The sequence below is a fragment of the Prunus persica genome, chromosome G1 (genome assembly GCF_000346465.2).
Source record: "Prunus persica cultivar Lovell chromosome G1, Prunus_persica_NCBIv2, whole genome shotgun sequence".
Taxonomy (NCBI): domain Eukaryota; kingdom Viridiplantae; phylum Streptophyta; class Magnoliopsida; order Rosales; family Rosaceae; genus Prunus; species Prunus persica.
Genome location: NC_034009.1, coordinates 14,251,384 through 14,266,257, shown reverse-complemented (window position 1 = coordinate 14,266,257; position 14,874 = coordinate 14,251,384). Strand labels below are relative to the sequence as shown.

Here is a 14,874-nt window from a genome sequence, read left to right as displayed (position 1 = left end):
TGCTAGAGTCTAAGAAATGACAATACAATTTTCATACTAACAAACTTCAAACTTGATCCACTATCAAGCTAACCCACTTCACAACCTAGTTTAATTTTATTTTTTATTTTTTAGGAGGATGAAGACTTTTGAACTACAAATAGAACTCCAAATCTCCTCGATAAACTCTCAAGAAAAAAACGTGATATATTCAACTAAATGAGAAGTGAATGTATTGAAAAATTTGTTGATCCTAAGTTAGGGCTCGTCAATGGGCCGGGTCGAGCTTTAAAGAGGAGAGAGAAAATATCGGGTCGGGCCGGGCCGAATTTTTTTAGAAAATTCAAAGTCCAAGCCCGACCCATGAGCTAGGCTTGAGAAAGCCCACCGGGCTAAGCCCAACGGACCGGGCCTAAACGGGCCATACTTCATTAAAAAAAAATCATAAACTTAATCATAAGGGCATTTTAGTCCAAATTTGAGATTAAACTCACTTAATTCCAATATTTTCACATCAAACCAAATTCATAAAATACCCAATAAAGTCACACAACTTATAAGATTTTTCACAAAAATAATAAAACCAAGTATTATTTTTGAGGTTATTACATAATTAGATCGTAATACATTTTAAGAAATAATTTTTAAAAAAATAAGTATCAAAAAAATATTTTTTAAAAGGATGGTATGAATAAATATGCAAATATTTGGTGATGTGTTCAAGAAAAGCATGATTATATTTGGTGGTACGATTATGTTTCGTAATATGATTATATTTGGTGATGTGATATGTTGTTCATCTTATTTATATATATATAATTGTTGAATTAATAATTGACACAAATTAATGTGCTAATCATCCAATTATAAACTAGGAATGAGTAAAGAAAGGTAAATGAAATGAAACAAATTATATATGTGATTTAAGTGATATAATCATTAACCTAAACTCTTATTTATACATAATTATATATGTATGCAGGCCTAACGGGCCGGGCTTTTGTGGGCAGGGTGAGGCGGGCTTTCTTGGGCTTAATCGGACTGGGCCTATAGGCCGGGCGGGGCTTTTGTGGGAAGGTGGGGCGAGCTTTCTTAGACTTAATCGGACCGGACCAGGCCTCAGACACCCAAGCCCAAGCCTAGCCCGGCCCAAGGCGGGCCGGGTCATCTCAAAGCCCATAACAGGCGGGGTCGGGCGTTTTTTCAATGGGCCAGGCGGGCCCCCATTGGCCCATGAGCCCGCGGGCCTAATGATGAGGCATATCCTAAGTGATACGAACTGCATCAAGACAAGTCTATTATCTCTTAAGCTTCTCTTGAAACGCTATTCGAACCTAACTCCTCGATTATTTTTTTAAACTGATAAAAAATGAATGAAATTAAATTTAACATTGAGAACAATAGAAATAAGAGAGACCCATTGCTTTAAACTGAGATATGAATAGGGATGGCAACGGGCCAATTAGGGGCCCGGTATGATAATACCATCCTCGTCTCAGCTTCCCATTCCCGTCCATGTTCCTGCCCCAATCCTTGGTTTAGGCTTTTTGGGGAATCCTCGTCCCCATCTCCGTTTGGGAAGTGCCTCCCATACCCGCCTCAATCCCCGGTTTTCAATTGAAAAGTACAATATTTTTTACAATAGAAAACTATCAAAAAGATACTAGATCAATTCTTTGCTTTCGTTAGTGTAAGTTTAATTTCTTGCATTTTACATTACGTTGTTTTAAGACTCAAGTTTATTGCTTTACTTTTAATTGTTATCAGGTTGCTTTACTTTATCGCCTTTATCGTTCATATCGTTCTTGTTTCATTCATACTTAAACTTACGTTTATTGTTGCTTCGATCTTCTTTTTTACATTTATTTTCTTGTTATTTAGTTTAATCGTCTTTTAATTTAATTTGCATCATTATCATTAAATACCAAAAAAATACGAAGATACCCATATGAAACCTAAACATCCTCGACTCCGAGGAAGTTAAAGAACCTAGGGCAATGGGAGGTTCTTGCTTGGTTGATCAATCAGCTAGTTAGAAGTTAGAATCGTGAACACAACATTTCAACTTTTTCCGTTCAAGCCAATCAGTGGCTTGGTGGTGGCCCACCTACACAATCCAAGAGAAGAAAGACCCAAAGTTCCTTCTGTCGGCCACCTCAACTGAAAAAAGGGAAATAGGTTCACCCCTCCTCACTATTTGTTTTTTAGATTTCCAAAAATAAATTGTTATGTTCCTTTTCTTAGGCTTTGAATGTTATCTATTTATGTAATTAAAATTTTATGAAAATCTTGTTTTTGTTGTCAAAGTTACTAGTATAAAGTGAGATGAGATTTTTCCTCACAACTCTATAAAAACCTAACCATTTGTTCATCACCTTCTTATGCTTTGATTTTATCTTATCTATCTATATATATAAAGCAAAAGGCAGGGAATGGTGAAACATTCAAAATACCAGAAAATGCTCTTGGTTAATGCAAACTTTAAGAATTAAAATTATTAATTAAATAAGGATAATATGGTAAATTCACAATTTTTCATATTAAAAAAATTAAAATTAAAAGAAAATTCAGATAATGGATCCTATTTTTATGGAACACAACTATCCATTATCTTTTTTAATTCTAAAATAAATTTAAATTTTTTTTAAAAAAAACCTCTCGCAGGCGCAGAAGCGCGTGCAGAGAGGCTAGTATATATAAAGCAAAAGATAGAGAATGGTAAAATATTCAAAATACCAGTAAATGCCCTTGGTTAATGCAAACATTAAGAATTGAAATTATTAATTAAATGAGGATAATATGGTAAATTCACATTTTTCCATATTAAAAAAATTAAAAATAAAAGAAAAATCAGATAATGGATCTTATTTTTATAAAATACAACTACCTATTATCTTTTTTAATTCTAAAATAAATTTAAATGTATTTTAACACATTTAAATGCTTTCAATCTCTCCAACACAAACTAGGAATCCTCAATTTTTGGTTCTTTATCTGAATGCTTTCAATCTTCGGACTCCTCATCTTGACAGCACACGTAACTCCTAATCCAGAGTTAATTTACATCCTCTCTCTCTATATATATATAGGGCCAAAGAGCCTTGATAGCACACCTAACTCCTAAACCTGACTTATTTTACATAAGAGGCATTCTAGAATCAACAATAATGAATTCTGAAGCCTTTTTTGCTGAAACTGGCAGCACCACGAGGACGAGGTTTTTAGGCCTACTGCTGTTAATGCCAGGGGCTCTAATACTGGCGATGGGTTGTTGTGAGATGTCATTCTTGAAGGCGGTGATGTTATTTTAGAATTAAAAAAGATAATGATTAGTTGTGTCCCATAAAAATATGATCTATTATCCGATTTTTCTTTTTCTTTTAATTTTTTTTAAATATGAAAAAGTATTAATTTACCATATTATCCTCATTTAATTAATAATTCCAACTCTTAATGTTTGCATTAATCAAGGGAATTTTTTGGTATTTTGAATATTTTACCATTATTGTTATTATTATTATTAGTCTCTCCGCATGCACTTCCGCTCTCGAGTGAGGCTTTTAAAAAAAAATTTATTTTAGAATTGAAAAAGATAATGGGTAGTTGTGTTTCACAAAAATAGGATCCATTATCTAAATTTTCTTTTAATTTTAATTTTTTAAAATATAAAAAGTGTGAATTTACTATATTATCTTCATTTAATTAATAATTCCAATTCTTAATATTTGCACTAACCAATGGTATTTTCTAGTATTTTGAATCTTTTACTATTCTCTGTCTTTTTCTTTATATATAGATTAATTATTTTTTAACGATTAATCTTAATCTTGCAGGATCCTTGATGTTACTCCAGTGTCATGGGCCGACCTGGTGCAAACATGGCCGACCTGGTGTCAATTGAAGACCAAGCCGGACAAAGCAGCCTAGTCTTACATCAACGGCCCAGCCCATAAATTCTTGGGGCAACTAATGGAATTTGATACTATTAGACCCTTGACAATTTGTTTTTTGTTTCCTGTTCTTAATATAATCTTAGTTTCATTTTATTAATAGTATCATTTATTACTATTTCTTTTTTTCCCCCCACTTTTTTGAGGACCTTTCCTATTAAGAGGGGTGATAGTATATTAAATCAACACACACTACACAGATACTATGACTCGAACTTAGGACCTTAACTGAGGAAATAAATACTCTAAACCACTACATTAGTGGGTCCTTTGCATTACTATTTTTTTTTAACTAATAATATTTTGTGGTATCATCTAAAGAAAAATAAAATTACAAGTTTCAGCGCAGACTTTATTTCAAGTGCTAATGTTTGCGGGATGGCAGAAGATCTAATTTTATGTCCTTCCTTTTTTATTCCTTTCTTATTAATGTTTGCGGGATGATATATGATCTTCCCTACCAATCTCATCTTCACTCTCATTCTCACTCTCATTCTCTCTCTTTTTCTTCTATACTCTAGCACAAAAAATAAAAACTAAAAACTAAAATTGAAATGGTTATCAAATGGGCCCTTAAAAAATGCCTTGAATGGACGTATTAACTAGAATTTGGATACTCACTGGACCAAATATTAAAGATACAAATTAACAAGATAGTACGAGGAGTGTTGAAGTAAACAAGTTGGAGATCATGTGGATTTAACATAATACCACATACCATGTAACTCCTATATTTTCGACACAAACCCACCTTATTTTTAATTTCCCATGAAACCCAAATTTAAAAGACTTAAATGTTAAAATGGTCCTTGTGTTTTATCCATTCGGCCAATTTAGTTCATATATTTTTAATTTGGCTAATTTAATCCATGTGTTCACATATGTTAGCTAATGTAGGAGAATCTGTCAAATAGACGTTAAAATAGACATGTGCACAGTACGTGAGTGGGCATAAAGGTATTTTAACACAAACTAAAACCCTCGAGATTTTATTCCTTGGCGCCAATGTCAACTGTCGTAGTCTGTGTTCATGAGAATTGGGGTTTCAAATTCAATCAATTTCTTTGAATATCAATCACTTCACTTGAACCCAAATAAAGATGGCAAAATTTGATAGAGGCTCAATCAACCCAGGTGAGTATTCTTGAGTTTGGACCCTATGCTTATTTTCCTTTAGTGTAAAGTTTGTTTCAGTGACTGGTTGTTGGTACACAGGTCTTGCTTGCTAACTATTTTATCACTTTCTTGATTTCTTGTTTTGAAGATTGTTTGTTTTGCTGCTTTGCTTTAATGGAAATCCCTTTAACCAAAAAAAAAAAAACAAAGTATGTACATAATGGTGGATTTTACGACCCACTCACATCAATAAGAGTACCAATCTCAAACCAGATGTTGTGCAAATTTATTTATTAACAGAAGTCTATTACTTTTGTTGTGCAGATGATGATCACATACATGACTATTGAATTTAGATAAGGTGACTTATTTTGATAAGGTGGACATTTTGTGCACACTCCAAGAACCCATTATATAAGGTGACTTATTTTGATAATGTAGATGTTGATATTTACATTAGAAATTAAAGACATGATACGAGAATTGGGTGTTCAAAACTCCAAATACTTTTATTACACGCTTCCATGTACCAGCACATGGTCTTTATGCATTGGAGAAAGATGAACACATTTAAAGTTTTGTGAGCTCAATGCCTAGGAATAGGCGTGCATGACAGTGATGTGTTGGAATTTTAAAAAGGTTTTAAAATTTTAATTATTTTGGTTATTTTATTTTATTTATTGTGGGGGTTATATATATTTAATTTTCATATATTATTTTTATATTGAATGCCTTAATTTTATGATTTAATGTGGTGAATGTTACATGTTCTTGAATGCCTATAAAAGGCCACTCCTCTTTCATATTTGAACACCCACAATACACTATCAGAATGTCACATACCAAAATCACCACCACAAACTAATTCTCTCATTTTCTACCTTTTTATATATGTATTCTCTACTTTATATTATTATTTTGGCAATAGTTATGTGACTTGGATATCTATATCCATCTATGAGCGTGTTCATATCGGATCTTGAGTTTGTGTAAGGGATCATATCTTGAAGTCTTGTAGATCGCCAGTACCTGCACGTAGGGAGGCTACAAAGGCTTTAAGACAGCATCTTTGACGTGCTTCACCATACCAAACGCACCTTCTTACTTATAATTTATTTTGCTTTTACTTACCTATTAATTTGTTTATTTTTTTTAGTTTCAGTGTATCTTAATAACTTTCAATTTCTTTATATATTATTTATAATATAAGGTTATTTGTATTTGGCTTTACAAAAAAGATAAAATATATTTTTTATAACAATCTAAAGCCTTTGTATGTTAAAGTTATTTTCTTCCCGTAGTGCCATTGCTTTAATACCTTTTAGTTCTTTGACTGAAGCTTTCGCATTTGTATTGGATTTTTAAATTGAAAATCACGATCTGTTTTGGGTAGATGCAGTTTAAAGTTTTCATGTTTTCTATACAATTTCAATTGCTTTAAATATTGTTGGTACATTTATATTTTATAATTTTATTTCTAACATTTGGGAAATTACTCCTAGTGTTTGAAAATAAAAAAACTTACAGACTAATTTATGTGGTATTATTATTATAGCTCATTGTTTTGGAAAAGATTTAAATCTTTATTTGCTCAAAGGCAACCAACCAATTAATTACAAAATCAATTTAAAGCTAGATATTTGGTGTGTCTGCAAAATTGTTTTTAAAATAAATTTCAATAATGTTAGTATTCAAAAGCCTTGATTTAAAAAAAATACACCATATTTTATAACCCTTGATTTTAAAAAAATAAAAATAAAAAAGCAGTCGCATTTGGCCAGCTTGTATCATATAGATCATATATATTTCAAACTAATTCATTGAAATTGTGTCCCTTTTAATGATGATATTATTCCACTAAATTTTTATTAAGTATTAACATTCTGACATTATTTCTTTGTATGAATTTAGTTACATATTTGAAATTGTGGTTTGCAGTTGTGTATCATTTTAATTTTGATGGCTAAGGCTGGATTTATTAGTAGGGTCTCAATTTTATATCATTTCCTTGTCATGTCTTTACCCAGGAAACTAGCGTCAATAGTTGGGTTTCATTGTTACTTTATTATTAACTATACAAATCAAAGTCGTTTTCAGCATCTGTAGTTTCCATTGCATTTTTTTTTCTGTCTCCCAATTCATTAAAAAATTTAAAAATTAAAAATGACAAGTTTCTTTATATATATATTTTGAATATTTTCCAGTGTTAGAAGAATAAAAAAAGAAAAAGAAAAAGAAAAAGAGAGTAGCGAGATAACATGGCTATACCTATAGACAGAGGAGTTTAAACTTGAGACGATACGGATTGGCACATGGAGAGTGTAGTGAACCTGCAGCATAGCCATTGCAAAATAGCACTGACATGGAAAATCAATCACGGTACGAGCAGCTTCTTCTTCTTCCCCAAAACCCTAACCACAAAACCCTCCTGCAAAGCCGGACCATTCACTTCCTCTCTTCGCTCTGCCCAACGCCTTCCATCACCATTACGACCAGATGTAGCCCCAGATAGCAGTTCCACAAAGCACACCACCCTCCTTGTTGAGACCTTCCATGAGCACCAGAGGCTCAAAGCCTTACTTCAGAATCTCATCAATGGCTCTTGCCCTCTGCAATTGCTTGGAGAAGATGGTGATTGGACCAAAGACCAATTTTGGGCTGCCATCAGATTCCTTAAACATACTTTCAGGTTCAATGAAATTCTTCAGGTGCTTTTCTGTTTTTTTTCCCTCTCTCTTTATTTCTTGCTTTATTAGATTCCAATAACTCTAGGATTTGCAATTTGGATATTGGGTTCTGGGTTTTGAATTTTGAGGGGTTACCAATGGTATTTTTTAATTTTAGTTTATTTGTTGTCATATTTTTTTTGTAGAGAATTTATTTTTGGTAATATAATGTGAATTTCTTTAATAAGCTGGGATTTTGGTTGCCAAGAAAGCCAGAAAAGTAATGCAAGAAAAAAAAAGAAAAAGGTTCCTATGATTTCTGTTCTGTAGTGTTCCAGAAATGGTAAAAAGGTTTGCTCAGTTAAGCTCAGTTAAATGGAATTTTTTTTCTTCATAGAAATGGGGATTTAAGAAAAAGCTCACTGTGTATTCATATGTTTGATTTGCGTTCTTTTCTTTCGTTGTTTCTCTTTTATTTTCCTGAGCATCTAAACAGAGCATCATGAGAGGTAGTTGTCTAATGTTCTTATTGAAATTGCTACTCTGGGAACTCTGAACAGTTGTTTGATATGTGGAAGAACATCGAGAAATCACGGATTAATGAGTTTAACTACAGCAAGATAATAGGTTTGCTAGGTGAAGAGGGTCTGATAGAAGAGGCAGTACGATGCTTTCAAGAGATGAAGAGTCACAATCTTAGGCCGTCCTTGGAGGTTTACAATTCAGTTATTCATGTTTGTGCCAGACAAGGAAACTTTGAAGATGCTTTGTTTTTCCTTAACGAGATGAAAGAAATGAATTTGGCACCAGAAACTGATACCTATGATGGACTTATTGAAGCATATGGGAAGTATAGAATGTATGATCAGATAGGCATGTGTGTGAAGAAAATGAAATTAAATGGCTGTTCACCTGACCACATTACCTATAATTTGCTTATTCGAGAGTTTGCACGGGGTGGTTTGCTCAAAAGAATGGAAAGTGTGTATCAATCCATGCTTTCAAGAAGAATGGCTTTGCAGTCTTCTACTTTGATTGCAATGGTCGAGGTTTATGCAAAATTTGGTATTTTGGAGAAGATGGAAAATGTTTATAGGAGAGTTTTGAACTCCGGAACTGTGGTAAAGAATGACTTAATTAGGAAACTAGCTGAGGTTTATATTGATAATTATATGTTTTCCAGATTAGAGAAATTGGGAGTTGATCTTTCTTCAAGATTTGGTCAGACTGATCTTGTTTGGTGTCTGCGTCTCCTTTCCCAAGCAGGTGTTCTTAGTCAAAGAGGTATGGATTCCATTGTTGATGAGATGAAAGAACAAAATGTCCCATGGAATGAAACGGTTGCAAACATTATAATGCTGGCTTATTTGAAGATGAAAGATTTCACACACTTGAGAATCTTCCTCTCCCAATTACTAACCCAGGGTGTGGAGCCTGATATTATCACTGTTGGAATTGTATTTGATGCTAATAGGATTGGCTATGATGGGTCTAGAACTTTAGATACATGGAGGGAGAACGGCTTTCTCCGCAAAGCTGTGGAAATGAATACTGATCCTTTAGTTCTCACTACATTTGGGAAGGGGCATTTCCTTAGAAACTGTGAAGCAGCATACTCCTCCCTGGAACCTGAAGATAGAGAAAACAAAACATGGACGTACCATCACCTCATTGATTTAGTGTTCAAACACACTGAATGTAGCCTCAGTATGAAGGACTGAAGATAAAATGTAGCTTATCACAGAAACTTTGTTTTTATTTTTTCGGTCTGAAAAGATTAAAAGAAGTATACTTTGTTCATGTACCGGTTCCGGATGCACTTTTGTACAGAACTATTTGACAGAACCTCTTATGAAGGTCTTGGATCATCTTCATTTATCTTTTTCCTGGCTACTCGGATCATATGGAGGAGAATTTTCTGCCTTTGTAACTACGAATTTCATTTTGTCTAGTCTATTTGGACCACTGATTTTAATAGTGCCTTCTGTATGGGTAGCAGACCTACATCTGTTAATTTTACAGGAGCTGTAGTAAAACTTCTACTATGTACTATAACAAATTGCAATATATCTTTACTGCAATGAAATTTAGTTTGTATCATCTAATTTCTTCCGTTTTATTTTTTTTGGCTAATTTAAAGACATTATTTCTCAATCAATGGCTAAAATATTAACAAACCAAGGAACCATCAATCTATAGCTCAGTAATGAACACACCAAAGATCCAGACAACCAAATTGATTTTTTCCATGCTAGCTATCTACTTCCTCTCTTATGGAAGAGTTGGGATGCTTTGCTCATTCCTAAAGAAGTTACCAGGATCAACCTCCGTCTTAATACGCACCAATCGGTCGAAATTATCCTTGAAGTACCTAATCCCATAAGCTTTTCCCTCAAAATAGCTTGCCTTGCCATTGTTGTTGATCCCCAGGTCAAGATCTTTATAGTTGAAATAGGCTTCCCTTGGATTCATGGAAACAAAAGGAGTCATGTAGAAGTAAAGCTTTTTTGTCAAATTTAGATGGTAATCTGAGGCCTCAGCCCCTGATACTTCCCAATTTGTTGCATACTGAATCTTCCAAAGATTCCCAGCTCTATGTGGACAAGGAGTTGCGGATTCTGGAATCTCACTCATTTTTCCACCGTAGGGGTTAAAGCTCATGATCGGTACCTCAAATTCGATCATTTTCTGCCAAATCCACATCAAACCAATTTTCGGAATTGGGGTTTTGACGTAGTCTGATTTCCTCTTGAGGTGGACAAGTACTTGAGGCTTTCTAGAAAGTAAAGCTTCAGGCTCTGTTCCAATGGGGAAGCTTGTCCAGAAAAGCACAGATTCAACCCAGCTCATTTCAATGCAATCTGATTGCTTCAAACTCAATTCAGGGAAGCCAGTTTCCATAACAGAGAGAAGTCTTTCAGAGTTTCCAAGAAAGAATCCAATGAATGAAGCTCTTATAGTCTTATAGTTTTCTCCACCAGTACTTAATGGACCGCCAGTAATATTTACAACTTCCATGGTAAGCCTGATGAACAAGTCAGTATCCAGCTTAGGTGCAACATATTGCCAACGGTACACAATGTCTGTTGCATTCTGTTCCAAGGTCCTTTCGACCCTGAAAACAGTAACTGTTTGTGGAACACGTACAAGATTGATTTTGTAAGCGATGACAACTCCAAAGCTGGCTCCGCCGCCTCCTGTGATGGCCCAAAACAGATCTTCTCCCATCGATTTTCGGTCGAGAAGTCTCCCGTGCACATCCATCAGTTGCGCATCAATTATATTGTCCACGGATAGGCCGTACTTCCTCATCAAATTGCCATATCCAGCTCCACTAAAGTGGCCTCCAACACCAACTGTAGGACAAACACCGGCAGGAAAGCCATGGATTTTGCTTTTCTCATAAATTCTGTAGAAAAGTTCACCAAGAGTTGCCCCAGCCTGGACCCATGCAGTCTCGGAATTTATGTCTATGTCGATGGATCGAAGATTAAACATGTCGAGGAGGAAGAACGGAACGTCGGACACATAAGATACACCCTCATAATCATGGCCTCCGCTTCTAATTTTCATCAGCAAGTTTTGCTTTTGAGCACAAACAATGGCTTGCTGCACATGAGATTCATGCAGAGGAGTGATAATAAGGAAAGGTTTTGGGGTTGAAGATGTGTTGAATCTAAGGTTTCGGATGTAAGATCGCAAAACAGATGAGTAAGAAGCATTGTTGGGAATGTAAATTGCTTCAGAGATGGGGTGAGAAGGCTGGGAATGGCTTAGAAGGCATTGAACAAAGTCTTGATCTGGAGCTGAATCTGAACCTGCCCAAGAAACACTGAATGATAATAATAAATTAAGAATTAATTGAAACAATAAGAGCTGTGGAAGGCTTAGAATTCCCATTTGTAGCACTGATGCAAGTAGTAAGAGCTGTGGAATTTCCAACTTTTCTCCAGACAATTCCAAAATTATCTAGTATAAAACTGCTACTTTCTTTACTACGATGATGAGATATAATTAAGACTGCATTATGTATGCATAAGATTCCCTGTATGATTTTGCAGAGTTTTTCAGACATCCAGTATGCATAAAAGTATACTGTGTGGTGGCCCATATGGTACCAGACATCCAGTAAACTGTAAACCCTAAATGGTTTAGTGCAAATCTGCTGTGCATATATAAGATTCCCTCTATAATAAAATTTCTGTAAAACCACCTGAATTTTGCTAGCATCAGTCGTCCAAAACAGCACAGTACATGTATTTACTGTATAATAACAGAAAAGAATGATCCAGTTATTTTCTTTTGAAAGGTCGTCCGAGGTTAACTTTATAATGAATATGTGGAGGAGACAAGTCAAGCTCATATATTTTGTTGTGAAAGGTAAGTTCAGGCATTGCCCCCACACACTAATAATTGTTTCATATCCATTTGACATGTTTTTCACATCAGGCAATTTAGCAATTATTATTGTTGAGTCGGCATCCTACAATTATTAGTTTATTATGATCCACACACAAGGAACAATTGTTTGTTGTACCTGTATTCCTCCCTAACAAAAGCATAGCGGTCAACAAAAAGGGTCTAATTTAGTGGAAAAAAGCACAGTGGTCAACAAAAATTTTATTAGATAAACTTTAACAATATAATTTGAGATATCAACACATAACATCAACTCATCATCAAAAAGCTCACATCTTGTAGCCAAAGTGGCATCTCTCCCTGTCTAGTAAGGCCATCTCCAACCCGAGAGGATTCAAACCCAAATTTTCCCCCATCAAAATACAATTATTCATGTATTGTCCGGACTCAAATAGATTTTTCCCATAACCCTGCAGACCTAAAATTTGAATTCGCAACTTTATTAAATTGTTTAAAAATAATTTAACTCCTTTTTTTTGGGGTTAATTTTTATTTATAACTTTGTGATTCATTTTTCTAAACATTTATACATAAAAAAAAATTTGAAATTTCACAAACAGAAAATTATTTCACTTAAAATGAGAATGAGAAGCTTAGTTTAAAAAAAAAAAAAAAAACACCAAAAGGAGCAAGTTCAAATACAACCATTGGATGTAAACGGTCAATGCTCTAGCGCATGCCGTGTGTTCAGTTTTAATAAGTAAAAGTGGATGACTTTTTGCCACGATGCGCTTGCTCCTTCAAGTGGGTTCAGTTTGGGCCCCACAAAAATTATTGTCTGGACTCCCATACATGCGTTAGAAGAGTTTTTGGGCTCAAATCCCAAATTTTAGGTTTAGGCCCCTTGCATTGAAGATGGCCTAAGGGTTGGGTCTTGAGTTCAACTGCCGAGACAGGACAGATTAAGACAAGGAGACTACCTAATCTGTGCCAATGTCCTTAAAAGCATGTATCCGTTTGGCTTTGGAGTACACATTGGAGGCTCTCTAATGAATAAGGGTTTGTCAACATTGTAGTCATCTGCACTTGAAATAAAAGAATGGACAGATTTGGAGATTGATGGATTTAAAGCAAGGTCTAAAATATCGATGATATCGGAAATATCGGTCATCCAAAAATATGGAAATTTCGATGGAAATTTCGGGATATTATCGATATCGATAAAAAATTGAATAAAAACCACGGAAATTGTAAGAAAAACTTGGAAATTTTTATTGAAACTTTGGAGAATGTCAATTTAGTCAATTATCTATGAGTTTATCACAAAAAATTAGAAGGAAATGCATTGCATGATGGATTTAACTAATTTAAGTTGATTATACAGCAAGTGGGCAAACACTATGAGTGTAAAAAATATGTAATAATTAATGAAAAAAGATTAAATACACCGTAATCATTCATATATAATGATTTACTATAATATTTTACACTTTATACATTGCATGGTAAGATACATGAATGATTTAGTACCACATAGAGTTCCTACGAGGTTCAAATTTTTCACTATCTTCATCATCTCTATGTGTAGAGTAAGTGTATTGTGAAGAGTAGTCATCAAATGATAAATCCCCAAAATAGTTTTGCATGTAATTGTTAACATACCACCCATATAAATATAAATATTTTAGCATATTATCACAAAAACATAAGTGATATGGTGTTTAAGGTGTTGGAGGAGTAAAATGGGAGGGGTTCATATCCCCTTTGTGCTTTTTTCTCCTCTTTTTCCCTTTTTTTTTAATAACTTTTTTTTTTCCTTCACATCGATATTTTCGATATTTTAGCGATATTACACAGATATTTTGACAAAATATTGCTGAAATGTGAGCGAAATTATCGACATCGATATTTTCCGATATTATCGTCGATATTGTCGATATTTATACGATATGTACATGGATATGTTCCGAAATATCCGTGATTCAAAAAAACCAAAATATCCTCGATATTTCCTCGATATTATCGATATTTCAGACTATGATTTAAAGAAGTACCTGACATATAAGGATTTTCTTTCAAATATTTCTGTAGCAAAGACACAACAGTCATGAACTATTGTTATGAAGAGCTCCAAGAAAGGACAACCCTTCAAAATGAGAAAGAGTTTTGAATTTCGTTGTTGTCTTCACTGCCAACTTTATACCGAGCACAATCTACATTAATTTCCTAAGACCAATTTGTGACAAAGCTTATGTAAGAGCTGAGATTAATTGGTATATTCCATTGATAATTTACAAGTACAAGGCCTATGATTATATACAGATGAATACAATCCTAATAAGGTAAATACAAAAATAATTGAATGACTAAATCAATCTTGATCAAATAGAATGGGAAAGACAGCTTAGCACAAGTCATGGTTGACTTTTGTATGAAGAAGCATATGATTGTGGAATGATTTGCGTTGTTGATGAAGTAATCTCTTTTGATGTAGGAGATTCCTTGATACGCCCCCTAAGACGGTGGCATCATCGGAGACACCGATCTTGGAACGAAGAAGATGGAAACGTGGACACGGCAAGGGTTTGTTGAGAGCATCAGCAAGCTGATCAGCAATGGAGACATGAGACATTTGAAGAAGGCCACAAGTAACACAGTCCCATACAAACTGAAAATCAATATCAATATGTTTCATACGTGAATGAAGGACATGATTAGCACAATAGAACATGGCTCCAATATTATCACAGGAGACAACTGGTGTTGTGGGAAGAGGGATGCTAATTTCAAACAGTAAAGACTAA

The 14,874-nt window shown here is 34.3% G+C and overlaps 2 protein-coding genes across 2 annotated transcripts; one reads left to right on the top strand and one right to left on the bottom strand.

Moving 5' to 3' along the window:
* On the top strand, positions 7,240-9,662 carry LOC18792918 (pentatricopeptide repeat-containing protein At4g14190, chloroplastic). The gene is made up of 2 exons (XM_007222802.2): positions 7,240-7,753; positions 8,272-9,662. Exons 1-2 carry the CDS (start codon positions 7,358-7,360, stop codon positions 9,430-9,432), a joined length of 1,557 nt encoding a protein of 518 aa, XP_007222864.1. The 5' UTR covers positions 7,240-7,357; the 3' UTR covers positions 9,433-9,662.
* Positions 9,909-11,699, bottom strand: LOC18792019 (berberine bridge enzyme-like 8). Its single transcript, XM_007226509.2, has one exon. The coding sequence runs from the start codon at positions 11,609-11,611 to the stop codon at positions 9,983-9,985; it is 1,629 nt and encodes a 542-aa protein (XP_007226571.1). The 5' UTR covers positions 11,612-11,699; the 3' UTR covers positions 9,909-9,982.

Bases quoted from the DNA above. Each gene is read 5' to 3' on its own strand.
- LOC18792918 (XM_007222802.2), top strand. From the start codon at position 7,358: ATGGAGAGTGTAGTGAACCTGCAGCATAGCCATTGCAAAATAGCACTG. The intron at 7,754-8,271 runs GTGCTTTTCTGT...AACTCTGAACAG, and splicing joins GGTTCAATGAAATTCTTCAG to TTGTTTGATATGTGGAAGAA.
- LOC18792019 (XM_007226509.2), bottom strand. From the start codon at position 11,611: ATGGGAATTCTAAGCCTTCCACAGCTCTTATTGTTTCAATTAATTCTT.